Raw genomic sequence first — 27,784 nt, forward strand, 5'->3', positions numbered from 1 at the left:
GTTGCTCGCGCACATCTAGCACACAAGAGAGGTCATCTGACCTCCAGCATCCACGAGAGGGGTCTTCTTCGGCAATGGGAGCGCCAGCAGCGTCTCCTTCAATGGGAGGGAGGTCAATGGGAGACCAACTTTCTCTGGGAGCACGAGCTGTACGAGACCGGAAGCCACTAGCTTGGTCCAAAGTTACCACATGGCTTCGGAGTGACTCAGGGACAGTCTTTTCCATCCAGGATGGGGGACAGTGGGTTGAACTGGGATGTTCTTCTACCATATGTCATGATGGTCTATCGTAGTAGAGTTCATGCAAGTACCGGTTTCAACCCATTCAAAGTGCTGTTTGGTTAAAACATTGACTAGGGGGCAGTATTTTAATTTTTGGAAAAACGTTCCTGTAGTAAATGGGATATTTTGCCAGGACAAGATGCTAGAATATGCATATAATTGACAGTTTAGGATAGAAAACACTCTAAAGTATCCAAAACTGTAAAAATATTGTCTGAGTATAACAGAACTGATATTGCAGGCGAAAGCCTGAGAAAAATCCAATCCCGAAGTGCCTCATGTTTTGAAAGCGCTGCATTCCAATGCATCCGTATTGAGCAGTGAATGGGCTATCAACCAGATTACTTTTTCTCTGTATTCCCCAACGTGTCTACAGCATTGTGACATAGTTTTACGCATTTATGTTGAAGAATACCCGTAAGCGGCTACATTGCGCAACTGGTCACCTGATGGCTCACAGAGTGATTCTCGCATAAAATACAGAGGTAGCCATTATTCCAATTGGTCCTACTGAAAAACCAATTGTACCGGTGGATATATTAAAAACACCTTGAGGATTAATTATAAGCAAACGTTTGCCATGTTTCTGTCGATATTATGGAGCTAATTTGGAATATTTTTGGGCGTTTTCTTGACTGCAATTTCCGGGCGATTTCTCAGCCAAACGTGAAGAACAAACGGAGCTAATCCGCCTACAAAAATAATATTTTTGGAAAAAAGGAACATTGGCTATCTAACTGGGAGTCTCGTGAGTGAAAACATCCTAAGCTCCAAGGTAAACAATTTAATTTGATTGCTTTTCTGATTTCCGTGACCAAATTACCTGCTGCTAGCTGGACAAAATGCTATGCTAGGCTATCGATAAACTTACACAAATGCTTGTCTAGCTTGGCTGTAAAGCATATTTTGAAAATCTGAGATGACAGGGAGATTAACAAAAGGCTAAGCTGTGTCTCAATATATTTCACTTGTGATTTTCATGAATAGGAATATTTATGTCCGTTGCGTTATGCTAATTAGTGTCAGTCGATGATTACGCTCCCTCATGCGGGATGGGGAGTCACTAGAGGTTAAGAAATTGTTCTTCTCGTCAATGTGATGCTTGACATAGATCACAGGAAAAAATGTACATCTGTCAGTGAATATGTATTATGGCTGGATGACACTTTGTCAACTTTAGTGCAGTCAGTGAAAAGACACCAAGCTAGTGCCTCCGGTCAGCAGAAGGCTAGCTTTGATTTTCGGGCCAATTATCTATATTAATCTGTGGGTGAATTGGTTTGGGTTCAAAATAAGGCTAAGAAGCGGGGGGTATTTCCTAAGTTTCAGAGGTGCTACTGTAGCCGATGTGAAATGGCTAGCTAGTTAGCGGTGGTGCGTGCTAGTGGCGTTTCAATCGGTGACGTCACTTGCTGAGACCTTGAAGTAGTGGTTCCCCTTGCTCTGCAAGGGCCGTGGCTTTTGTGGAGCGATGGGTAACGATGCTTCGAGCGTGACTGTTGATGTGTGTCGAGCGTCCCTGGTTCGCGTCCAGGTCAGGGCGAGGGGACGGACGTAAAGTCTATACTGTTACACTACAAACACCCTTTCCAAGTGGTAGAGCAGGTTTTAGATGTCCTGTGCCGTATAGAATTGGCTGAGAGAGGTCCTGAAACTATTGTGCATTTCAAACAACTCAAACTCTTTGTTCCTTGTTCATTTGCAGACACTCCGGTACGACCCGGCAGGCCATCCCGCCGACTGGAGGTCAACCCATGACCCAATTGGGTTATCACAGGCCGGGGTTCCATTCTGCTGTGTATTTTCCAGGAGAGAGGCTGTTCTGCATCCAGGACTGCTGTTGCAGCTGTATCTAGCACACGATAGGGGTCATCTGACCTCCAGCATCTACGCGACGGTACGTCCAGCATTCTTCAGCAACGGGAAGCACCAGCAGAATCTCTTTCAGTGGGAGGAAGGTCGACGGGAGCCCAACAATCTCAGGGAGCATGACCAGTGCAAGACTGGCAGCCACCAGCGTAGTCCAAAGGTACCACATGGCTTTGGAACAACTCAGGGATGGTCTTTTCCACCCAGGATGGGGATAGTGTGATGAAGCTGTAGGACAGCTTGTAAGGGAAGATATCACTAAATCATGAACTATTTGCTCACAAGACTCTGACCAGAACTCTGAGACACTGACATAAGGCAGAGCCAAGAGTGCAGGCAGGTCTTGGCAGGGGAGCTGTGCTTTGATGAACGCTGGACTTGTAGCCTTTGCAAGTATCTGCATTGCACTCACCTTAACAGAGGGAGGTTTTGGCCAGTTCTCCTTAACCGTTCGGACAAGAAAAAAAAGAAAGAAAAGTATTTGTCTGAAGGACAAGTTTCTTTAAAAGTTCATGTTAAGCCCTGCAGATAATTCCACCATGGGTAACTGGCTATAAGAACTGAGCCAATGGACAAGGGGCAATGAAAGGTGGTATGTAAACCTTATGTGTGTCCTTAGTAGCTGTGTGAATATAAAGTCACTGCAACCTTAGATGGCTGCACCAGACCAAATGGTGGCACTATAGATCTCATCGTCACCAGTGACACAATATTACTGTATTAGAGCAATAACTATTGATCAAGTGGACTTTGTCTCATGCAATAAATTATGTCAAATATTGTGTTTAGTATATCTGTACAATCACATATCGTTGCCCGTGCTATGTTGTCTGAACGTAGGGAAAAGTGGATCTTTTATTCTGTAAAATCCTGTCTTGTCGCTTGCACAGTCAGCGTATTACAGCTGTGAGAGTGTATTGAGGTATTTTGGAACGCTAATGTGGAGTGAACCAACTGAGATTTAAATCAACATGGTAATGCTTTCACTGACTGCACATAAAGGAAGATAGTGCCTACATCACAGAGGGCTGGCTTTGTTATCCAACTGATCTTGTGTCATTTCTGTCATCCTGTGAAACCCGTTCATTGCTGCTCTCAGGTATATTTTTTCTGTCTAATGTCCATATTGTTTTCCCCTTTGAATATTGTTCTGTTTCTCTTGAACAATGTCTAATTTGTTATTTCTCTGCTGGTCAGGGAGATTGCTTTACAATTGGTCCATCTCTCTGTTGGTAATAAGTAACTCAGTTGTGAGCAAGTTCTTCTTGTTGGCGAGGCTCCCTGTGCGTTGTCAGCATTTGATGGTGTGCCAGTCTATCAATCTCTCCAGTGTTAGGTCCAGTGTTGGGTCCAGGAAGGTGGGCCTCGAGGGTGGTGTGGTCACCTGCTAATGAAAGTGGCCAGTAGGGGGAGCAGTGCTGCTGTAAGGGGGGCAGAGAGGCCTGCTGTTCCTCCACACTCCATGGCATTCTCCTGCATCAGACACAGGGGGCATCACAGGAGTTTCAGACCATAGAAATGAATTAATACATACAATACATGGTTCAGACAATATACAGATGGTCACATATGCTTAATTTCATGTTATTAAACACTCATAAACAGGCGTTCATGTACTTTCCGTGTAATCACAGAATTGTGACGCAGACACATATCTACACACTGCGTACCTCGGGGTGAAAAGGATGACACGTTTCTGGCCGCTTTCTGTCTTTCTGAAACTTCAGCCTATCACATTTCAGAGACTCATTGTGTGCAGAGGGGTTAAGGATAGAAATACTGATGATGAACCACACCTCAGATACCTCCGATACATTTAACTGATAGCGTGGTGACTGTTTCTGCAACATCATTCTGGCATGATGAGAAAACCGAACCGTAATGCACGCTTCATAAATAGCTACATGTATGAGAAATGTATTAATACCTCTGACAATGAAGCTATTCACATTCTCAGAAAACTAAAGTCTAAGTTCAGAGTTCACTTACAAGACATTTATATTTTAAAAAACACTCAAAAGCTTTGTACTAACAATACACTCCAACACCTCAAACTTAGAGGGTTAGTAAAGGATATACATAATCTCGATGGGATCCATGGAAACCAGGGGGGCAGAGCTGCAGTCACACTTGTTGTCCACGACGACCATGAAGAGATTACTGCTGGGAATCTGCTGAATTACAAAAGATCTGAGGAGTGAGAGAGAAAGAGAGAGTTGAGTGGATGATTTTAACATAAGGCTAGGTCCCCATTTTCTCCACTTCCTGTCTGACTGACGTGCCCAAGGTAAACTGCCTGTTGTTCAGGCCCTGAAACCAGTACCTGTACCATTGGTAAGAAGACACTTTGAAGTTTGTAGAAATGTTAAAATAATGTAGGAGTCTATAACAATAGACATGGTTATAAAAAATAAATAAAAATTGGGGGGGAGCCCATGCTCTTACAATGGAACGTATAGGGAAATAATTAAATCTAGCTCCCAGTATGCAATTCCTATGTCTTCCACTAGGTGTCAGTAGTCTTTGTTCAAGGTTTCAGGCTTGTTTCTTCTAAAACAAGTAAGAAAAATGAGTTTTACTACAGGGACACAGACTTGTGTATGCGCACGATGACACGCACATGCTAATATCGTTTTCGTATTGAACATAATTCTTTCCGTATGAAATATTATAGCTTAATTACATTATGGTATCTTTGGTTTGAATCGAAACATTTTGACTTGTTGAAACAAAATTTAGGGGTAGATTTTGAGATTCCTATCTTGGCATGTTGAACGAGTGGATTACTCAAATCGATGGCGCCAACAAAATACTTTTGATATAAAGAAGGATTTTAATCTAACAGAACGACACTACATGTTACAGCTGGGACCTTTTGGATGACAAATCAGAGTAAGATTTTCAAAAAGTATGTGAATATTTAATTTGTGAATTTATGAAACGTGCGGGTGGAGAAATATTTTGATGTGGGGCGCCGTCCTCAAACAATCATATGGCATGCTTTCGCTGTAAAGCCTACTGTAAATCAGACACTGCAGTTAGATTAACAAGTATTTAAGCTTTCAACTGATATAAGACAATTGGATTTACCTAAATGTTTAATATCCATAATTGTTATGATTATTTATTTGAATTGCGCGTCCTCTAGTTTCACCGGAAGTTGCGCTAGCGGGACGCCTATCCCAGAACTAACGCATGAAATTACCCTGTATTGTGTATACACCTTCAACACACAGGCTAAGTGAGTTTATCGGTGCCTAATACACAGATAAGGTAACTGTGTTACAAGTACCTGGCACACCCCTCACAGTCGATGTTTCCCGTGGTCTCTTTGATGGTACGCTCAGAGACGAATGCAGGGTACTCCGTGTCACATGGCACCATCATGGTCTTTCCCCTCGACCTTTGGGCTGGAAATGGGACATGTAAATCTTAACATAATAAAAACATGAAAGACACACTCACATGTGTGCAAGCACCCACACCTCAAGGTATATTCTTGCACACACTGACCTTTGACTGAGAGATCAACATGCCACCAGCTGTAAAGGTTGAACTCCAGCAGGAAACTGAGGAAAACAAACATAAATTGATATAATAATACAATAATATGTACTGTGGTTGATAATCAGTGCATCTCATTATTTTATCGTATCAAGGTGATTATTTTATTGTTCTCACATGACAAGTTTGGTCAGGAGCCATTTCACGATGGAGAAGGGCTGGGAGAGAAGAAATTAAATAAATAGCATTGACTGGATGTATGTAAGTCTGATGAGTAGTTTAGGGACAGTATGTACATGTGATATTTAGGGAGAGTCCTTACATGTGACAATATTTAGGGACAGTACTTACATGTGATAGAGAGCGTGCGCTGTCACTGCTGCCAGCATACACTCTACAGAGAGCCTGGTAGTCATACAGAGTGATCCTAGAGAGAGGAGAAAATAGACCATTCATTGTGTGTGTGTGTGTGTGTGTGTGTGTGTGTGTGTGTGTGTGTGTGTGTGTGTGTGTGTGTGTGTTCAGGGTATGACTGTAACATGATTTATCCTCTAACCTTTTGAAGGAACCCATGAGAAGCAGCTTGTTCATAACAGCACTTTCCACCTCTCCAAAGAACAGCCCCGTCTGAGGAAGATGTTTATTTAAAGGCAAATACTAAGAACCAGGGGAGCTACAGGACACACACACACACACACACACACACACGTCTAGTATATAATTTATGGTACCTGAGAGTAGTCCTCTGTGACCAGAATAAATCCGTTGTTGTCAATAAGGTAACATTTGATGTCCTGTTCGAAATAAAGAAAGGAACATTAATTCAGATCTTCAAGGCATGACGTCATTTAATAATTCAATACTGAGAGGAAACAGAAAGGTCAGACAGTATAGACAGGAAGTAGAAAATCTGAGACATGGACCACAGGCTACGAAGCAGGAAGTAGCATGAGCCAGTGACAGAAACTACTGTCTGGTCTTACCTCATTATCACAGCTAATGGTGCACTTCCCATCCAGAGCAGCACACTGGATCGAATCAATAAGATGAATAAATGATTAGAATAATCCATAAAGCATGTCTCACAGCACTGGATATTGTGTGTGTGTGTGTGTCTACCTGTCTACTAGCGGTCCAGAACTTCCTCTGAAAGAAATCCAGCTTCATCTGAATCCCAACAGCTATAGTGGGTTTTAACAAAAACAAACATAACAGTCAGCACACTGTACATCTAGAAGAGGAATTAAAAATGTATTAAAGAGTTTCGTCACATGTCTTCAAAGGGTTTTTATATGGTTTAAAACATTAGTTACAAGCCTATAACAGGTACAGTAGCTCTCTATGTCAGGGAGAAGGTAGGGTCTTTTTCAGGGAGCTTACAGGCAACAATAGGCGACTTCCTGTCATCCAGCAGTTGTATGGCAGTGCTGGCCAAAACCACACTCTTATTCTCATTTCCTGGAGTAAAAAACAGGAACACAGAAGCACAGATATTAGCCTCAATCAACAAATGTTGTGTAAATGGAAAACAATTCCTACTATTTCAAAAGATCTTATAAAATACACTATATATTCCATTCCACCCTCAGCACCGAAGCATAATCACAGCTGGAAAACCAAGTCACAGAAACAAAAGGGAATACTCCTTTTCTAACCAAAAGATGGCGCCATACCCACAGCTTTCAGCAGGCAATAGCAAACCACAGTACTACACTCAGTGATGGAATCCCATCAGTAGCCTACAACCAGGATGTTTGAAGTGATTCTGACAGAGTGATGTGTTCTTATGAAAAATAAACAGTTCTGGTACTAGCACTACAGAACCTCTGGGGACAGGGATTGTTGGAGGAGGTTATAGTATTAAACAGGGGAGGTGATAGTAAAGGAGGGATATTTTACAACAGACTAAGGGATGAGAGCAGTTAGAGGAAGGTAGAGGCTGGTAGATAACAGGGAACAGTGTGATCCTGATCCTCTCTTTCCCTCAGGGGGAAGAAAGTGGGGCACATTAATTACAGACAGCAGTGAGAGATGAGCTGTACAACACAACTTCTCTAATATACAGTAGCTCACTCTCCCTAACTTGTAATTGAGTGTCATCTGTAGGCTGTTTTCCCCACACCCCACTCAACAGATCTCTTTAGTTAACCCTGTGTACTGTATCTCTGATAGGTTTTACCATGACGATTCGCTGTATCTGTGTCTCTGATAAAGGGTGTAGTTAGCCTCTTCGCTCAGTGAGACTTGTTCACATTAATCTAGTCTCCTGTCACTGCAGGCCACATCCCGTACCCCGATAACATATTTATCAGCCCCTCTGATTGACCTATTTCCGTTAACCTTTTCCCATCACAAGGAATGCCTTACCGATCGGTACGGGATATAAAGTGTGTGAACTATGGTAAAAATAAACATTTAAATCCACATTTTCCAAAAGTCACTCCCTAGTCCCATACTCCGTAGTTGTCGCCATGCAAGATTACCGCGTGATCTCAGCTGGCAACGAACCTTTGGCTTTAGGGTGTGTGAGGGCTCAGACGGGTCGAGTGGTCCGACTGCGCCCTCTCCTGGAGGTGGGCTGCAGCACAGCCACTACTGATTTGCTCACCTGGGGACAATTGACTGAGTATTGTTTGTGCTCTCTAAAGACCTGACTGAAGGGGCAGAGGGGGGAGAGTGATGATGAGCCAGAGACTATGGTGAATTCCAGGACAGTAGGATGTCCTGTTAATGGTTTGGCTCAAGCTGTTGGATTGGCGTTTGGTACCAACTGTTCGTTTTTACGGTCCCGGGGAGAGTTGAAAGAACACCGAATACAGTTTCCTTTTTTTGTTGAAGTCACGTCTCTGCGTCTCATTTCGTGCTGTCCCGCCTAGGATTTTGTCAGTGAAAATGTACGGCCTTTCACAGGTGACATGGTGTGAATTCGGTAAACTCTGGAAAAGTTGGATTTAAACGTTTATTTTCACAGAGTGGATAGTCCGTAAAAACTGGTAGGGCATATAACCCGGAGGTTATAGATTTGCCTTCGGTGACAGGAAAATTTGATCGGAAATAGATAACCAGAAGGCTGGTAAATATGTTTTTCGGGGTTCACGATGTCGCCTTCAGCTACGGGAGACCAGATTAATGTGTGCATGTCTCCCAGAGTGACGTGGCTAACTACACCCTATATCAGTGACACAAATACACTAAATCTTCATGGTAAAACCTATCAGAGACACACCGAATCTCTACGGTAACCCACAGAGATACAGTAGACAGGGTTAACTAAAGAGATCCATTGAGTGGGGTGAGGAGGAAAATAGGCTACAGATGACACTCAATTACAAATAAGGGAGAGTGAGCTAATGTATATTAGAGAAACTGTATATTGATTAAAGTAAAATGAAGTTGTATTTCAAAGACAACATAATTGAAATACAGTGCAAGTAAATGATGGTGTAACGCCTTGTGTTAAGTGCGGGTGTGTTTAAGGTGAGGGGATTCTGGACATAGAGTAAAGGTACGTTTTGTGTAAGTGTCTCCATACCTCCAAAGGGGATGGAGTAGACAAAGGTGCCGGGAACCTGCTCTGCTGCCCTCTTGTACCACAGAGGGAAGTGGTCAGCGTTGAACACCCCCTCCTTATCCTCTGCCGTCAGGAAGTCTCTGATGAGACACAGGAGGACATGAAGGAGTCAGAGGAGAGACTACAAGTCACTGGTATATTGCTTTGTCTCAGTTGTTGCACTGATTGGCCAGATGCTCAGTATCGTACTCACTGATTGGATAGGTGCTCTGGGACAACAAACAGGCTGGTTCTAGAGAGGCCAGTGCGTGTGCCTAGGTAAGCAATCTCCACTCCTTTGTCTGAGTTCCTGTTGGGGTGATGCAAACAAACAATGAAAACAAAGAGCAAACAAACATTCAGCACATTAATCACGATACCACAGAGTAGAGAGGATTGTGGGAAGAGGCGGGAACCACAAGGGTGATCAAAGCAGAGAGCCCTAGTGACGCGCTGATGTCGTTGATGTTTTGAACTGTTTAACGACCACCACCAACCCCGCAAAGAGCTGTGAGAGCAACAGAGGGAGGCGTGTTGCATAAAGGAGTTGAGGAGGAGTTAGTTCAAGTTCAGGAGTTAGTAGGCTAGACTCACTCGGACTTGTTGAGGGCCAGGCCGGTCCAGTAGGCCTCCAGTGGGGCTGTGACCACAGCATCAAACAACACCTCCTGGACCAGCTCCCTGTCACCTACAGCAGAGAGGGAGTGGTTCAGTCCTGGAAACACACTACCAAGTCCTCTACAGACAGGACATAGGATATAGGGTTAGGGTTAAGGCTAGGGTTGGAGCGAGGGTTAGGGTTACAGCTAGGTTATATGACTTCCCAGGATGTATAATGAAACCCCAGTAGGCTATAGATCCCAGTGTGGTGTAACTTACATTTGATGTGTGGCTTGCGTCCGGTCAGGTAGAGTTTAATGGCCTGGATCTGGGAGAGGGAGCGGTGCTCATGGTGCTCATCTGTGTTGCAATACGTCCTGTCAGAGAAATAGGTAGACACACACCCAAAACACTTGAGGAGCTGACCAACAGAAACTAAACTAAATTACAGAACGAAAAATATAGAAAGTGGCACAGTCTATTTCAGGCAAATAACACATGTTGCTGCGTTTCAGCTGAACAGAACATAGACAGACATGCTGTTATATCACATGGCTCAACATAACATGCCTACTAAGACAAACAGGGTGCGTTCATATAATTTCACTCCATCTACTCAGGTTTCAGAGCACTCTTGACTGAGTGTATCAGAGCGCAGAATAACTGATGAATTTACGAACGCGCAAACACTCGTTGAATATGACAGGTCTCAGTAAGTGACGGCAAATAAACATAATTCAATTATTGCCAGCAGCACAGCTACAGTCACCAACGCTCTAGATAACATGAAAGCAGCCTAACCAGCTCTGCTTGGGCGAGTAAAATGGTCAGAGTGATGTGTTCTCTCATTTGTGTCTGGAAGTAGCTAGCTAGCAAGATAGCAAGATTTAACCAGTTAGCTTGGGTGCTTGACAGCCTTTGAGGTCAAAACGCTCGGATCAACCCTACTCCTCGGCCAGAGCGTCCAATGTGCACTCTGAGAGCAAAACTCTGAATTTACCAAAAGACAATCTTACAATGCTCTTAATTTACAAAAGTCCAAAGCGCATACTGAGCGCACTCTGGCATTCCAGAGTGAATTTACAAACACACCCACAGAAAGCAATAACCTATATAATGCTTGACTGACCTATCCCAAGCTCATAACCCCCCACATCACCCAAAACCCCCTGCATTACCATTCATCTGCCAGCGCAACATCTGGCTGTTCCAGGTCAAGGAGCCCTGCAAAACACATGAACATCAGATAAGTGACGCTTCAACAGGGACAGGCTGAGTGCCCTGATATATGGCCTTAAGAACAGGCAGACCACAGGTACAGAATATCCATAAACGTCTATGAAACTGATGAAGCTCTCATAGTTCGTTGAGTGAGTGAGTGACTCTTACCTGCTTCCACTGAGACGTTTCCTCTGAAGAAGAATTTGCCATGGCCTCTAGACAAAGCCACTCCGACACTGAACACAGAAACACACGGCAGGGTGAGCAGCAGAGAGAAGTCAACAGTTACACTCTTAGGGCTGGTTTCCCAAACATAGAATAAAGCCTAGTCCTGGACTAAAAATAATGTTCAGTGGGGATTCTCCACTGTGGTGCAGCAGTCTAAGGCACTGCATCTCTGTGCTAGAGGCATCACTACAGACCCTGGTTTGATTCCAGGCTGTTCCAAGATAGAGTAGCAGTCAGACGTCTTGTCGTGTTGTGTCCCTTGTATATATTTGTTTTTTTTTACATATTTTTCTTCGCATATCTTTTTTTTAAAAATTCTAAACCTCAACATCTAAATACTCTTCTGCAACCCGCCTCACCCAATGTAGCGTGGATCTGCTTTTTTTTTCTAAAGTATTTATATTTACTTCGGATCCGGAAGCCCTCAACTGAAGCTAGCCAGCTAACTACCAGCTATCAGTCAGCAAACCATTGCTAGCGGTCATCAGCTAACCTTTTGCTCGGATAGCTCTCGCCAGTTCGAACAACGCGACTCTAACCAGAGCATAACGGACCTATTATTTTTATCCCCGGATTCCCACCGCAAACGGAACTTTTTCATCTGGATCTTCACAACTAGCTAACTAGCTAACCGCAACCCCGGATGACTACTCCTGGCGTTTCCATCCACTTAGCTTGAAGCTAGCCCGGCCAGAGCTCCTGTGCTACAATATCCGGACCCACGACCGGTCTATCAATGTCACCGCATGAAGAGGCATAAACAGACTTAACCCCCATCGCGATGTCCCCCAAAGGCTAACTTTCTAGCCCTTGCTATCTGCTTGCTTGCTAATTCGGCCTGCTAACTGCTAGCTTGTTTAGCCCCGGCCTACTAATTGTTAGCTTGTTAGCACAGGCCTGCTAACTGTCTGAATCGCCGCGTCCCCAGCCAGCCAATCCACTCACTGGACCCATATTTACTTTCAATCGCTTTTCGATTTTTAATTCGATTATACCTTCCGGTAACCTGCCTCACCCAATGTGATACAGAATCGCTATTATTTTAAATTTTTAGAACACATTCAAGAACCTCCAGAAGCCAACCAGCTAACTAGCTATAAGCTATTTAGTCATTGTTAGCCACTGCTAGCGGCTTTTACCTTCTGCACAGCCAGCCAGTTTTTTTAGCCTGGATAATACTCGCCAGTCTAGCTTCCCTGTCCCATCCACCACTGCCCCATGGACACTGTGATCACTTGGCTACATAGCTGATGCCTGCTGGACTGTCCATTAATCACGGTACCCCATTCTGTTTGTTTATGTTTTATCTGTCGGCCCCAGCCGCACTCAGGCTCTGTGTGTAGTTAATCCGACCCTCTCTGCCTAGTCAACGCCATTTTACCTGCTGTTGTTGTGCTAGCTGATTAGCTGTTGTTGTCTCACCTACTGGTTTAGCTAGCTCTCCCAATCAACACCTGTAATTACTTTATGCCTCGCTGTATGTCTCTCTCAAATGTCAATATGCCTTGCATACTGTTGTTCAGGTTAGTTATCATTGTTTTAGTTTACAATGGAGCCCCTAGTTCCACTCTTCATACCCCTGATACCTCCTTTGTCCCACCTCCCACACATGCGGTGACCTCACCCATTACAACCAGCATGTCCAGAGATACAACCTCTCTTATCATCACCCAGTGCCTGGGCTTACCTCCGCTGTACCCGCACCCCACCATACCCCTGTCTGTGCATTATGCCCTGAATATATTCTACCATGCCCAGAAATCTGCTCCTTTTATTCTTTGTCCCCAACGCTCTAGGCGACCAGTTTTGATAGCCTTTAGCTGCACCCTCATACTACTCCTCCTCTGTTCCGCGGGTGATGTGGAGGTAAACCCAGGCCCTGCATGTCCCCAGGCACCCTCATTTGTTGACTTCTGTGATCGAAAAAGCCTTGGTTTCATGCATGTCAACATCAGAAGCCTCCTCCCTAAGTTTGCTTTACTCACTGCTTTAGCACACTCTGCTAACCCTGATGTCCTTGCCGTGTCTGAATCCTGGCTCAGGAAGGCCACCAAAAATTCTGAGATTTCCATACCCAACTATAACATTTTCCGTCAAGATAGAACTGCCAAAGGGGGAGGAGTTGCAGTCTACTGCAGAGATAGCCTGCAAAGTTCTGTCATACTTTCCAGGTCCATACCCAAACAGTTCGAACTACTAATTTAAAAAATGACTCTCTCCAGAAATAAGTCTCTCACTGTTGCCGCCTGCTACCGACCCCCCTCAGCTCCCAGCTGTGCCCTTGACACCATTTGTGAATTGATTACCCCCCATCTAGCTTCAGAGTTTGTTCTGTTAGGTGACCTAAACTGGGATATGCTTAACACCCCGGCAGTCCTACAATCTAAGCTAGATGCCCTCAATCTCACACAAATCATCAAGGAACCCACCAGGTACAACCCTAAATCTGTAAACAAGGGCACCCTCATAGACGTCATCCTGACCAACTGGCCCTCCAAATACACCTCCGCTGTCTTCAACCAGGATCTCAGCGATCACTGCCTCATTGCCTGTATCCGCTACGGATCCGCAGTCAGAGTATTGAGTATTGATCAAGATTTATGGATGAATCAATGAATGTGCTGAAAAACTAAAGTAGTGTGTGTACCCTACTCTCAAAGCATCTCCCCTTACCTGAAGGGAGTTCCCTTGACTTCAGTGTAGAAATAGTCATTGTGCATCTTCAGGAGTCTTTTCTGAAAGCACATAGAGAAGCATGGAGAATGAGGAGTCATCCAGTGGATCTCATTAAAAGATGAAGTCCGTGCCCCTGCGGAAATCGAAATAGCATAATCAAAGAATCCCCATAAAAAAATGTCTGTTTACGCTAGAGACTTCTGTTTTGAATGGGCTACGCCGGTGTCGGCCTTCCGAATCTGCGGTGGAAGGTGGCAGAGCTACAGCGGTGTTTGTCGGACCAGGAAACATCCTGCAAATCGGTCTTCTAATGAAAACGTCTGTAGCGTCCGAAGATGAGATTCTCACAAACACGATGACGTTCTCCATTTTGCTCTACGACCCCCACAAGCGTCAGTCGGCACCACCGATCTGCCAACTTCTTGTCGGTAGCGTGTGAAAGGTTTAGCCTACACACTAATACAGGGTTTGCCAAACTCTGTCCTTGGGACCCAAAGGCGTGCACATTTAGGTTTTTTTTTGCCCTAGAACTTGTTAATGTAATTTAATTATGCCAATGTGCTTTCATCAATTGAAAGCCCTTAATCTATTTTATGAGAATTTCTACGATTTCTTGTTTGCATAAAATAGACGCAGACCAGTCTTTCAATAATAGGTAATAGAATTTATTCTCGGAGCACGCTCCCACTTAATCACGTGCAGCAGTTTATATAGAGATCATGACGTCATTTCATTGCTTTAACAGAATCCCCTCCTCTCGACCGGGACAAAGTAAGGTGAAAAGTTCATTCTAACTTACTAACACACTCCCAGATAACTTTTGACCCCTCAACATTATCGATCACCACTGAACTGACAGTTTTAATTAACAGAAAACCTAGGAATGCACTCACTGCCTTATCTAAAAACCCCAGAGCTAAGTTTCTTTAGGGTCAACCATAGGCTAACGACATCTGTTTTCACAGTCCACAACCCATAGAGTTAATCAGATATAATAAAACAGAGTATAAGTTTACTTAGTTACAGTTCCATTTAAAATGATTTGTTCAGTCATATTAATCATAATTTCCTAACAAACTGCACAGCTGATTCAAATAATTATCTAATCATCATAATTTGAATCAGCTGTGTAGTGTTAGGGGGGAGGGAAAAGAGAACAGAGTTTGGGAAACTTTGCACTAATATGACCCCACCATCAACAGGTTAGACTGTCACGAACATGTACATGCTGGTTGTTTTGCTCTAGCAAGCCCACCCCATAAGCCTCGTCTGAAGGTAGCCCGGTACCAGTTTAAAAAATAAATGGAAGCATATATGGAAGTAGTTTAGAACATAAAAAAGTGGTTCAATTTGGTTAAAACCTTTTTTTTTAAAGATATCCTGATCTTTCGTAGATCTCTCAGATATAGGACTTACACTGCAAAACATAGTTCCTTTTTATTTATTTTTGGGGATATCTGTTTTGCAATGTATTCAATGTGTTCCTATGGGCTAATAGCATTAAGGCCACATTTGATGAAATAACTTTTATTGCAACTTTTTTTTTTTAGGGGTCCTAAAATTCTAAATCAAATAGCTAAATGATCCTTGGTTGGGCTTTCTTAAAACAATTCCATATGTTAACCCATTCCCGGGCCCATAGACCTTAAGGGGTTCAAAAAGGAGAGTGTAATCTTTTCTTTAATTGTCAGAGTCATAATTTAATCTTCAGTCTCACCCCTTTGTCCACTGTCTTCTTCACCTCCATGGAGAATGTCCCAGTCTTCCTGTTGACCATGGCATTACGCAGCTGTAACATAAGAACAGGATATTTATCAGGATGCAAAGAGTCCATGCTGTCTTAGAGTATACAGCGGCAGGGTAGCCTAGTGGTTAGAGCGTTGGAGTAGTAACCGGAAGGTTGCAAATTCAAGTCCCTGAGCTGACAAGGTACAAATCTGTCGTTCTGCCCCTGAACAGGCAGTTAACCCACTGTTCCTAGGCTGTCATTGAAAATAGGAATTTGTTCTTAACTGACTTGCCTAGTTAAATAAAGATAAAAAATAACAACTCCCTGGAAAACAGTGGCAATTCTTACTGAGTGGACGTTCCAGGTTATTTAAATAAATAGGGATACCTCAGGATTTGCATGAAGCCCTTTATCTACTTTCCTAAGAGTCAGATGAACTTGTGGATAACATTTGTATGTCTCTGCGTGCTGATTGAAGAATGTTGCTAACTAGCAATTGCTAACCAGTGTTAGCACAATGACTGGAAGTCTAAGGTGACTGATAGCATGCTAGTAGATACCATAGACCTCCAGTCCTTGCACTAACGCTACAGTAGTTAGCATTGGCTCACGAAACTACCTCTAACTTCCTTCATACTGGATGCAGAAACATAAAAATGGTATCCATGAGCTGATCTGACTCTGGGGAAGTTATCCCAAAGTATCCCTTTAAGTATAGTAAAGGCAGTAGTAGTTTATCAGGAGTGTGTGTCTAATGTTTTGTTACGTCATGATTTAGACATACAAAGTCATCCTTGTCCTCCCACTCCACTTCTGACAGGTCCACACTGCTGTAGTTGGGTTTCCTCCTCTTCTGGCCCTCCTGGTACTGAGGCACAGAGGAAACACACATTTGATGGGAACAGTTGAGGAAGTCTAGATTTCGTTGTGGATGGTTTGGGTGCACAGCTAAGTTAAGAGTGAACCTATACAAGGCTTCGTTCACACAGTCTTGCTCAAAACCAGAACAATCCTAGCCAGGTTAAGCAGACTGACGGCTGTGCTCAAACTAAATGTGAGCTATCGTGAGATCAGGCTGGTTCCACCAGGCTAGAACTCCCCAAAATGCAATCCCAAATTGATCAGTTCAATCAACAACCAATAACATAAGCATGTCCAGTCCCACACACAAAGTCCAGTAGGGTCTAGTACAGCCTCAAAAGAGACAACCACAGTCACAGCACAGAGAAACACACACTTACAGTACATAGAAAACCAACACATTCTAAAACACATATACACACACAAACACACAGTGTCACAGAGAGGTACTAACATCACATAGACACTGTTACACACAGATCCACTAGCACCAGTTTCCAGTGGAACCCATGCAGGGTCCCAGAGAGAGAGTGAGTGTCTGTGGTCTAGTCTCTGTATGGTACAGTTACAGGACAGGAGGGTTACCTCTGGGTTAGTGTTAGCTCAGTTAGCCAGGGCCAGCCAGCCCTACAGTAGTAGCAATGGCCTGTATCCCTCCCTGCATGCATACATCAAAGGAAAAGGTGGGCATTACAGATTGAGTCTCCCAAACTTCCTCGGTAATACACACTCACACTGTTTACGTGTATGTGGTCAACATAGTCTGTCATGTAACAGAAAAGGACACTTTCTGTTTTTCAAAACACAGGCATTCAGTGTCTGTATTTAAACTATTTATTTAAAGAGATTCTCCGGTACTTTTTCTATACTTTACTTTTTAGCCAGTAGTTCTGAAAGTAATGCTCACGAGCAAAAAGTTGCCTGAGAAAATGATGTACTATGTCACATACAGTGCATTCGGAAAGTATTCAGACTCTTTGACTTTTCCAAATTTTGTTAGGTTACAGCCTAATACTAAAATAAGTAAATAAAAATCCTCATCAATTTACACGCAATACCCTATAATGACAAAGTGAAAACAGTTTTGGGGGAATTTTTTGCTAATTTATAAAAATGTAATAAACAGAAATATCTTATTTACATAAGTATTTAGTCCCTTTGCTATGAGACTTGAAATTGAGCTCAGGTGCATCCCGTTTCCATTGATCATGTCACGCCCTGGCCATGGAGAGGGTTTTATTCTCTATTTTGGTTTGGCCAGGGTGTGACTAGGGTGGGAATTCTAGTTTCTTTAGTTCTATGTTTTCTATTTCTTTGTGTTTGCCCGGGTGTGGTTCTCAATCAGAGGCAGCTGTCTATCATTGTCTCTGATTGGGAATCATACTTAGGCAGCTTTTTCCCATCTGTGTTTTGTGGGTAGTTGTTTTCTGTTTCTGCACCTGACAGAACTGTTCGTTGTCGTTTTTGCTCTTTGTTATTTTGTTCTAGTGTTCAGATTTTAATAAACATCATGAACATGTACCACGCTGCGCTTTGGTCCACTCCCTCTTCTTCAGACGAGCGTTACAGAACTACCCACCACCAACGGATCAAGCAGCGTGGTAAGGAGGAGCAGCGTGTAATGGACTCCTGGACATGGGAGGAAATCCTGGACGGAAAAGGACCCTGGAGGCAGGCTGGGGAGTAGCGCCGAACTGGGAGCAGCTAAAGCTGAGAGGCGGCGTTATGAGGGAACATGGCTAGCAAGGAAGCCCGAGAGGCAGCCCCAAAAACTTTTTTGGTCAGGCACCGTGTTATGTGGTGGAGCGCGCGGTGTCTCCAGTACGTGTTCTTAGCCTGGTGCACTACATCCCAGCTCCCCGCATCTGCCGGGCTAGGGTGAGGATCCAGACAGAAAGGATTGTGCCAGCCCTGCTCTCCAGACCTCCAGTACGTCTCTACAGCCCAGGACATCCTGCGTCGGCTCTGCACACTGTGTCTCCAGTGCATCTGCACAGGCCAGTGCGTCCTGTGCCTGCGCCCCGCACGTGCCGGGCCAAAGTCACCATCCAGCCAGGACGGGTTGTGCAGGGTCTTAGCTCAAGATCTCCAGTGCGCCTCCACGGCCCAGTTTATCCAGTGCCTCTGCCTAGGACAGGGCCTCCTGTATGTCTCTCCAGCCTGGTGAGTCCTGTACCTGCACCCAGAACTAATCCTCTTGCATGTCTCCCCAGCCAGGTGAGCCCTGTGGCAGCTCCACATACCAGACTGCCCATACGTCTCCTCCATCCAGTGATGGTTCATGGCAAGAAGCCTCCAGTGAATATCCATGGCACGAAGCCTCCAGTGATGATCCATGGCAAGAAGCCTCCAGTGATAGTCCAGTCATGATCCATGGCAAGAAGCCTCCAGTGATGATCCATGGCACGAAGCCTCCAGTGGTGAGACATGGCACGAAGCCTCCAACGAGGGCCTCCAGACCGGAGCCTCCAGCGCCGCCCTCCAGTCCGGAGCCTCCAGCGCCGCCCTCCAGTCCGGAGCCACCAGCGACAGCCTCCAGTCCAGAGCCCTGGCCATAGAGAGGGTTTTATTCTCTATTTTGGTTAGGCTAGGGTGTGACTAGGGTGGGCATTCTAGTTTCTTTAGTTCTATGTTTTCTATTTCTTTGTGTTTGGTTCTCAATCAGAGGCAGCTGTCTATCGTTGTCTCTGATTGAGAATCATACTTAGGCAGCTTTTTCCCACCTGTGTTTTGTGGGTAGTTGTTTTCTGTTTTGTTTTTCTGCACCTGACAGAACTGTTCATGGTCATTTTTGCTCTTTGTTATTTTATTCTAGTGTTCAGATTTTAATAAACATCATGAACACGTACCAAGCTGCGCTTTGGTCCACTCCCTCTTCTTCAGACGAGCGTTACAGATCATCCTTGAGATGTTTCTACAACTTGATAGGAGTCCACCTGAGGTAAATTAGATTAATTGGACATGATTTGGAAAGGCACACACCTGTCTATATAAGGTCCCACGGTTGACAGTGCATGTCAGAGCAAAAACCAAGCCATGAGGTCGAAAGAATTGTCTGTAGAGCTCCGAGACAGGATTGTGCCGAGGAAAAATGTCTGCAGCATTGAAGGTCCCCAATAACACAGCGGCCTCCATCGTTTTTAATTGGAAGAAGTTTGGAAACACCAATACTCTTCCTATAGCTGGCCGCCGGACAAACTGAGCAATCAGGGGAGGAGGGCCTTAGTCAGGGAGCTGACCAAGAACCCGATGGTTAGCGAGCTCAAGAGTTCCTCTGTGAAGATGGGAGAACCTTCCAGAAGGACAACCATCTCTGCAGCACTCCACCAATCAAGCTTTTATGGTAGAGTGGCCAGACGGAAGCCACACCTCAGTAAAAGGCACGACAGTCTGCTAGGAGTTTGCCAAAAAGGCCCCTAAAGGACTCTCAGACCATGAGAAACAAGATTCTCTGGTTGGATGAAAACAAGATTGAACTCTTTGGCCTGAATACCAAGCGTTACGTCTGGAGGAAACCTGGCACCATCCTTATGGTGAAGCATGGTGGTGGCAGCATCATGCAGTGGGGATGTCTTTCAGCAGCAGGGCCTTGGAGACTTGCCAGGATCGAGGGAAAGATTAATGGAGCAAAATACAGAGAGATCCTTGATGAAAACCTGCTCCAGAGTGCTCAGGACCTCAGACTGGGGCGAAGGTCTACCTTCCAACAGGACAATGACCCTAAGAACACAGCCAAGACAACGCAGGAGTGGATTTGGGACAAGTCTCTGAATGTCCTTGTGTGGCCTAGCCAGATCCTGGACTTGAACCTCATCTCTGGAGAGACCTGAAAATAGCTGTGCAGTGACACTCCCCATCCAAGCTGACAGAGCTTTGGAGGATCTGCAGAGAAGAATGGGAGAAACTCCACAAATACAGGTGTGCCAAGCTTGTAGCGTCATACCCAAGAAGACTAAAGGTGCTTCAACAAAGTATTGAGTAAAGGGTCTGAATACCTATGTAAATGTGATATTTCTGTTTAGTTTTTTTAGAGATGTGCAAAGATTTCTACAAACGTATTTTTTGCTTTGTCGTTATGGGCTATTGTGGATAGATTGAGAACTTTTTTTTAATCCATTTTAGAATAAGTCTGTAACGTAACAAAATGTGGAAAAAGTCAAGGGGTCTGAATACTTTCTTAATGCACCATATGTACACATACTGTACATGCAACATGTCACTGTGCTCTCTCTCTCTTGCTCTGCTGTGTGTGCATCTTGCTTGTGTTCCCTCAAATGGTGAGGAGCTGAAGCTTATTGGCAAGAACTCGAATTGCTAGGAGGCTGACCCACTCCGGGGAAAATGTAGGGAAAATAGTGCAGCACAGCTTCCAGAAAAACAAACTAGGGATTTCGTGGTTAATTGAGGTAAGACAGTAATTCTGCTCATAGATTATGCATGTATGAACTACACACTGACACATCTGGCCAAAAGCAGGAAATAGTCGTTCAGTAGTCGCCAAAGTTCCGGAGAATGTCTTTAAAGGTCCAATGCAGCCATTTGTATCTCAATATCAAATGTCTGGGTAACAATGAAGTACCTTATTGTGATCGTTTTCAATTCAAATGTTTTAAAAAATGTTTAAAAAAGAATTTTGCTAGGACTCTCTGGGAGGAGTTTGAGTGGGGAGGGGAAAACTGCAATGTACTGTAGCTGTTTAACCACTCCAAAGATTAGTATGTGTAAAGGCTTTTTGGGTTAGGGTTAGTGCATTGTGGCAAGGCTTGGGTTAGGGACAGGGGTTAGGGACAGGGGTAGGGGTAGGGTCGCAAAATTTAGGCAACTTTCCCAGAATTCCCAGGTTTTCCAGAAATCCTGCTTAGACGATGCCCGGTATAAGGAGGGGATAAGCAGGAAATCCTGAATCCTCTAACCATTATTTCTGAGGAAACCTTTGATTTTACAACCCTAGGCAGGGGACATAGTGTATGAGTGTGTTTAAAAGACAGTGTGTTACCAGTGGCCTCAGGTCCGGATGGGTCAGGATGTAGCCGTTGTTTGTGATGGCAAAGGCGTAACCGTGGATACCCAGCTGAAGGCATAAAAACAATATATAGAGTAGAAGCATGGCCGATTAATTAGGGCCGATTTCAAGTTTTCATAATAATTGGTAATCTGCATTTTTTTGGCATTTTTGTAAAAGACAATCAATCTTAACATAATCACGAGTTAACTACATATGGTTGATGATATTACTAGTTTAACTAGCTTGTCCAGTTTTGCAAATAATCAATGTGATCCCTGTTAATTTATCATCGAATCACAGCCTACTTAGCTAAAAGTGTATTTACGAAAAAGCGCTGTCGTTGCACCAATGTACATTACCATAAACATCAATGCCTTTCTTAAAATCAATACACAAGTATATATTTTTAAACCTGCATATTTAGTTCAAAGAAATCATGTTAGCAGGCAATATTAACTAGAGAAATTGTGTGACTTCTCTTGCGTTCTGTGCAAGCAGAGTCCGGGTATATGCAGCAGTTTGGGCCGCCTGGCTCGTTGCGAACTGTGTGAAGACCATTTCTTCCTAACAAAGACCGTAATTAATTTGCCAGAATTGTACATAATTATGACATAACATTGGAGGTTGTGCAATGTAACAGAAATATTTAGACTTATGAATGCCACCCGTTCGATAAAATATGGAACGGTTCCGTATTTCACTGAAAGAATAAACGTTTTGTTTTCGAAAATGCTAGTTTCTGGATTTGACCATATTAATGACCTAAGGCTCATATTTCTGTGTGTTTATTATATTATAATTAAGTATTTGATATGATATTTGATAGAGCAGTCTGATTGAGCGGGGGTAGGCAGCAGCAAGCTCTTAAGCATTAATTCAAACAGCACTTTCCTGCGTTTGCCAGCAGCTCTTCACAATGCTTGAAGCACAGTGCTGTTTTCAAGCCTATCAACTTCTGAGATTAGGCAGGCAATACTATGGTGCCTATAAGAACATCCTACATCAAAGGTATATGAAATACAAATGGTATTGAGCGAAATTGTCCTATAATTCCTATAATAACTACAACCTAAAACTTCTTAACTGGGAATATTGAAGACTCATGTAGAAAGGAACCACCAGCTTTCATATGTTCTCATGTACTGAGCAAGCGTTAGCTTTTTTACATGGCACATATTGCACTTTTACTTTCTTCTCCAACACTGTGTTTTTGCATTATTTAAACCGAATTGAACATGTTTCATTATTTTTTTGAGACTAAATTGATTTTTATTTACGTATTATATAAAGTTTAAAAAAAAAAATCATTCAGTATTGTTGTAATTGTCATTATTACAAATATTTTTTATATATACATATATAAAAATCGGCTGATTGATCAGTATCGGCTTTTTTTGGTCCTCCAATAATCCGTATCGGCTTTGAAAAATCATAATCGGTCGACCTCTAATATAGAGATACTTGATTACATAAAGTAGAGTACAGTACAACAGTAAATGACAAGGCATCTAATGGGTCATAAACATGGGTTAGTAAACCCAGTACCAGGTGTTTAGGGATGATCTTCATGAGTTCCTGAAGAGGAATGTCTGTGCCCACTACCCCTAGGAGTATACCCTGGTTCTTCTGTAGAGGAGAGAGGAGAGAAAGAGTGAGTATAACACACACACACAGACAGACACACACACACACACACACACACACACACACACAGACACACACACTTACGGTCTCGTTCTTGGTGCTGAACACAGGCATGGCCACAGTGGTCATCAGGCTTGGGCCCTTCTTGTTTCTGGACTGAGATGGAACACAGTGACAGTGACAGAAAGTGGCAAAGACCGATCTCGATTGCATTACTCCTCGCGCCCTCTTTCCTTGTCTCCTTCTCAAAACCCATTGGATAAGAAAGCCAGAGGTCCCTCCCCTCTGACCTTCTCCTCCAATGGGTTTTGAGAGGGAGACGAGGAGAGAGGACACGAGGAGGTTGCAATCGAGATTTTCCAATTACTTTAACCATCAGAGGCTATTGCTACAGTATTCCATGTCTGACTGATGCTAAATGCTATCCTATTCGGTGTCAATAGAGGAATATATGCACCAATGTCCATCCCTACCAAGTAGGCTTCAACACAACACATCTACAGTCCAGTAATTTCACCAAAATAAACTTCACCAAACACTGTGTCGCCAAATGCTTTAAAAAAAAATTGAAGTGAGTCTGCAGTGTAAATATATGGTAAATGTTGCTTGCGGTTTGTGGTTTTACAGTAAATGCACAGTGAAGCTCCAGTTTAGAGCGATCCCCAGTGTGTGTGTGTGTGTTTGTCTTCATTTTGAGAGCGGGGCTGTGTTCAGCAGGATGAGAACTGACATGATTAAACACATGAGCTCACTGAAACTAGGTCTGCTATTCCCTCACCTCAGAGGCTCACGGCCACAGCTGTGAGTGCACTGTGTGTGAGGGTCATAGCCGCTGGAAGTAGAGGTTCTAAGGGTGCTCCAGCACACACTTATAAATCACAATTAAACAATAATGAATATAACAATTACAAATAAATAGTTTAAAAAATGTCATCCACCAAATTAGTGCACTCCCACCCCTAAACATCTTCCCGCAGCCATGGTGAGTGTGCGGCTATTTGTGTATGTGTGTGTGTGCTTGTGTGTGTGTGTGTGCTTACGTATTTGGCTGTTGTGCGTGTTCATGTACGTGTGTACGAGAGAGGCAATGAACGGTTACTAGGGTGGGATCGTCTTGGCTGCTCGACAAAATGACTGATGGTGGGTCTCACCATCGACCAACCTGCTTCCCCCCAGACGACAGCCTCCAAAGCCTAGTCTCACCTATACAGGTAGACCCTGGCAGAATCCCCCAGTCCATCAGAGGAGCTTAGTAAAGACACACTGGGTATACGCAGCAGTATATACAAGAACTTTCCGGGAAACGACCTTGTGCTAGCCCCCCTGTCCCCCGTCCCCTCTCTCTCTCTCTCCCTCTCTCCGCTCCAATGTCAGTTTTATTACGAGCTTGAGGAGATAAAAGGCAATGATCCACAGAATGATGAATGGCGATTCTCTGTGGCTGAGATACAAGAGCACACACGTCAGAGGACAATCCCCCAGCCCTTACCTCTGTGGCCGTGTGTGTGTGTGTGTGTGTGTGTGTGTGTGTGTGTGTGTGTGTGTGTACTGTGCACAATACACATACAGTAGTGGACAATCCACATACTGAGTAGAAGTAGAGCTTTACACATTACAGCAGTCTCAACTGCGGCTGCAATGCCTTAACTCCACAGCAGGGGAGAAACTCACTACTCAAGGACCCTCAGCAACCAGATTACAGAAAAAGATCCATGGCAACCATATAACACCTCAAATAAGGTATCCATGTTATGCAACATAATGGAAAATAATCCAAATGTGCACAGTAAATACTCTCTAAATGACAAGGAAATGAGAGAGAGTGAGGAAGAGAGAGCGAGAGAGAGCATTAGAGAGAGAGAGGCTTTACCTTGTGTGCCTGGGAGAGCTGCAGAAGGAGACAGCAAAAATGACAAATGAGAATTGAGCTCTCCTCCTGTACAACACACAGACAGACAGACTGCTCCTACTGCATTTTAACATTCTAGACACAGAAGTGCAGAACATTCCAGTCAGAATTAATGAAGCTCATAATGAGGAATCAATCCTGTAGCATGAAGGGGACTGATCAGAGAGGACACGGGCGCACACACACACACACAAACACACACACACACACACAGATGCAGGAACACACGCGCACATTCACATACACACACGCACGCACCCTCGCACACACTCACCGATACGCAAGCATGTTCGGACAAGTATACATACAGTATGAACTCATATAGCTGGTGGAAACCAGTGTTGGGATTAGTTACTTGAAACAGCAATATATTACATATTACTTGTTACATTTATTTTATTTTTTTTAAGTTCCGCGTTACATTGCATTACGACTCAAAATCTTTCGGTTTGTTTGACTGTCGGAGGGAGCAAGGCGAGCCGCGCGCTCTACCAAGGATGTGCTACTTACTAACTCAGCTTTGATCGCTTGTTTCTCCTTTCATCTGTGGCGCTGCTTTCCTGTGCTCGTCTACAAGTGCTGCGCTCTATAGGGGCTGCTTAATTAGCCGTATATACTGTTAGCCAAACATCTGTACCGATTCCCTATCTTTCCGTTTAAAATCTTTCTCTCGAGCTGCCAGTTTTGGTTATAGAAAGCACATACACAATGGACTCATAGAGATGTATAGAGGGCACACTTTCCACTGGACGCAAAAGCCCTCTATGGACTTTGCTATCACAGAAGTGATCAATGGCAAAGATGAGGGGGGCGCCCTCTATACATTTCTCTGGAAAGCAGCTGTCATGACATTTCTCCAAACATCCTTTCTCCGCTCGCGGTCGAGATTGGATCATGGAAATATAAGCCCGGCAGAGATATGATTCTGAAAGCTGTTTGACAAAGTAACTGTATTAATAATACCCAATTTGAAAAAGTACCGCAATCACTTGACTTCGTTACTTATAAAGTAATCTGATTACGTACACTGGTGGACATACAGTACATTATGTACATTATGTACCTTACACACAGTCACTAACGTTTTCCACTCACTATGAAACTTACAGTGCTGTCCACGTAGGCCTCCGTCCAGACCGTGTCATGCTCATGGTCGATGACTTTAGGACGACTCATAACATGAAGATACCTCATCACATTTTCCTGTACGTCAGCCAGTGTGGAGATCTGACTGAAATACCCTGAGGCAACAAGCACACACACATGCAGGTACGCACACACACACACACACACACACACACACACACACGCACACACATACACACACACTGTATCACATTAAGGTATTTCACAGGCATTTCCCAGTAAGTGTGTGTTACTGTGAGTATCAGAATAAGGTTAGACTAGCTGGGCTGTGTAATCCCGCAAGTCATCGGTTTTCCTGACTGTGACTTTCCCAGTCCAGAGCGTTCTCCTCTCATCCGGAGCGTGGGCACACGGGAGCCATCAGCGGCAGGCGGTCAGGGGGAAAGGCTCTGACAGGAAGAGGGATGAGGCAGGGATGCCCCCTGACCCCTCTGTGTCACTCCACTGCTGCTCTGCTCTGAACTGCTCACATCAGCAGCACAGCCACCCCCAACACCTCCAAAAACACACTAAAACCTGCATATCTTCGCTCCCCACACCTCACACACTAACACCCACAATCCCCCCCTCCCCAAAACACACTCACAATCTAACACCTGCGTCTCTTCTCTTCCCTCCTCAAAACACACACACACCTCTTTGACAAACACACACCAATAACCACAATTCCCATCTACCCGACACACACTCACACCCACCCACACATTTACACACAGCCAAGTGTATGTGTTTCTTATGGTATAGTACGAAGAGGAGACACACCTTTATTAGCACAGGCCATCCATTTCATGTTATCAGCAAAGGCAGACTCTCGGCCAATCAGGTAAGGGAATATGCGCACCTATACGGAGAGGAGACAGCATCGTCAGGCGTTTACAGGGTGGTTGCCAGCTCAGATTTAAATAGAGAGTGCATAAACATTCACCGTGACGGAACGACATGGGGCTCCATCTTCCTGCTCTCATTTTATCTGTCTGGAGAGAGGAGATGAGGGGTGGCTGTATGCACTACTACAGTGCTAGATGTGCCTCACGAGGAAAGACCAGTGCTCCGTAGCTATTTATCTTTATTTCTCCCTTCCTCTCTCCTCTCCTCTCCTCATCCCTTTCTCCTTTTCATTGTTTTTCCCTTCCTCTTGCTCCCTTTCTTGCTCATCCATCCATCCATATATCTGCACGCCTGTGCTTCATTAGATCTCTGTGTATGTATAAACCTAAGTCGACAGCACGGAGAGACAAGAGGCAGGTTACGTTCTCGCTGTGGCGTAAGCCAATCAGAGGGCTTCAAGCTGGACATGGGAACGGGTCCATGTGTGCGCTTTCTGTGACTCTCTGCCAATACGGCACGGCTCATTGGCTCCAGATGCTATGCTAAGCATATAGGAGAACCGGAGTGAACGGCTGCCAAATACTGCCCCTCTGGGTATGTTTGGGGATGGGGGGGGGGCAGTTACACTGCCAAATACTGCCCCTTTGTGCGACACGCATTTGCTTGATAGGACTGGACAAAAGGGCCGTAAGCTGCTGTTTTTATTGCACTGTGAATAGCACAGCAGCCCAT

General features: G+C 44.2%; 2 protein-coding genes across 12 annotated transcripts in view; both read right to left on the bottom strand.

Moving 5' to 3' along the window:
- The window catches only part of LOC112244872 (nuclear pore complex protein DDB_G0274915), a 710,200-nt gene that overhangs the window by 87,558 nt on the left and 594,858 nt on the right, over nt 1-27,784 (bottom strand). The window lies entirely within an intron of this gene.
- The window catches only part of LOC112244800 (voltage-dependent calcium channel subunit alpha-2/delta-3-like), a 58,545-nt gene continuing 32,557 nt past the window's right edge, over nt 1,797-27,784 (bottom strand). The window contains exons 12-38 of the mRNA XM_042299492.1: nt 26,987-27,065; nt 26,186-26,319; nt 25,040-25,057; nt 23,254-23,325; nt 23,071-23,151; nt 21,517-21,591; nt 16,444-16,527; nt 15,648-15,719; nt 13,928-13,989; nt 11,195-11,262; nt 10,984-11,029; nt 10,085-10,182; nt 9,800-9,893; nt 9,420-9,515; nt 9,165-9,306; nt 7,036-7,105; nt 6,775-6,836; nt 6,639-6,683; nt 6,387-6,449; nt 6,212-6,282; nt 6,007-6,082; nt 5,833-5,873; nt 5,665-5,720; nt 5,444-5,561; nt 4,229-4,341; nt 3,822-3,904; nt 1,797-3,624 (exon numbers count right to left, since the gene is read on the bottom strand). Coding sequence (XP_042155426.1) covers nt 3,532-3,624; nt 3,822-3,904; nt 4,229-4,341; nt 5,444-5,561; nt 5,665-5,720; nt 5,833-5,873; nt 6,007-6,082; nt 6,212-6,282; nt 6,387-6,449; nt 6,639-6,683; nt 6,775-6,836; nt 7,036-7,105; nt 9,165-9,306; nt 9,420-9,515; nt 9,800-9,893; nt 10,085-10,182; nt 10,984-11,029; nt 11,195-11,262; nt 13,928-13,989; nt 15,648-15,719; nt 16,444-16,527; nt 21,517-21,591; nt 23,071-23,151; nt 23,254-23,325; nt 25,040-25,057; nt 26,186-26,319; nt 26,987-27,065 — 2,112 coding nt within the window. The 3' untranslated portion in view covers nt 1,797-3,531. The remainder of the gene's footprint in view (nt 3,625-3,821; nt 3,905-4,228; nt 4,342-5,443; nt 5,562-5,664; nt 5,721-5,832; nt 5,874-6,006; nt 6,083-6,211; nt 6,283-6,386; nt 6,450-6,638; nt 6,684-6,774; nt 6,837-7,035; nt 7,106-9,164; nt 9,307-9,419; nt 9,516-9,799; nt 9,894-10,084; nt 10,183-10,983; nt 11,030-11,194; nt 11,263-13,927; nt 13,990-15,647; nt 15,720-16,443; nt 16,528-21,516; nt 21,592-23,070; nt 23,152-23,253; nt 23,326-25,039; nt 25,058-26,185; nt 26,320-26,986; nt 27,066-27,784) is intronic.

This window comes from Oncorhynchus tshawytscha, linkage group LG02 (assembly GCF_018296145.1).
Source record: "Oncorhynchus tshawytscha isolate Ot180627B linkage group LG02, Otsh_v2.0, whole genome shotgun sequence".
Taxonomy (NCBI): Eukaryota; Metazoa; Chordata; class Actinopteri; order Salmoniformes; family Salmonidae; genus Oncorhynchus; species Oncorhynchus tshawytscha.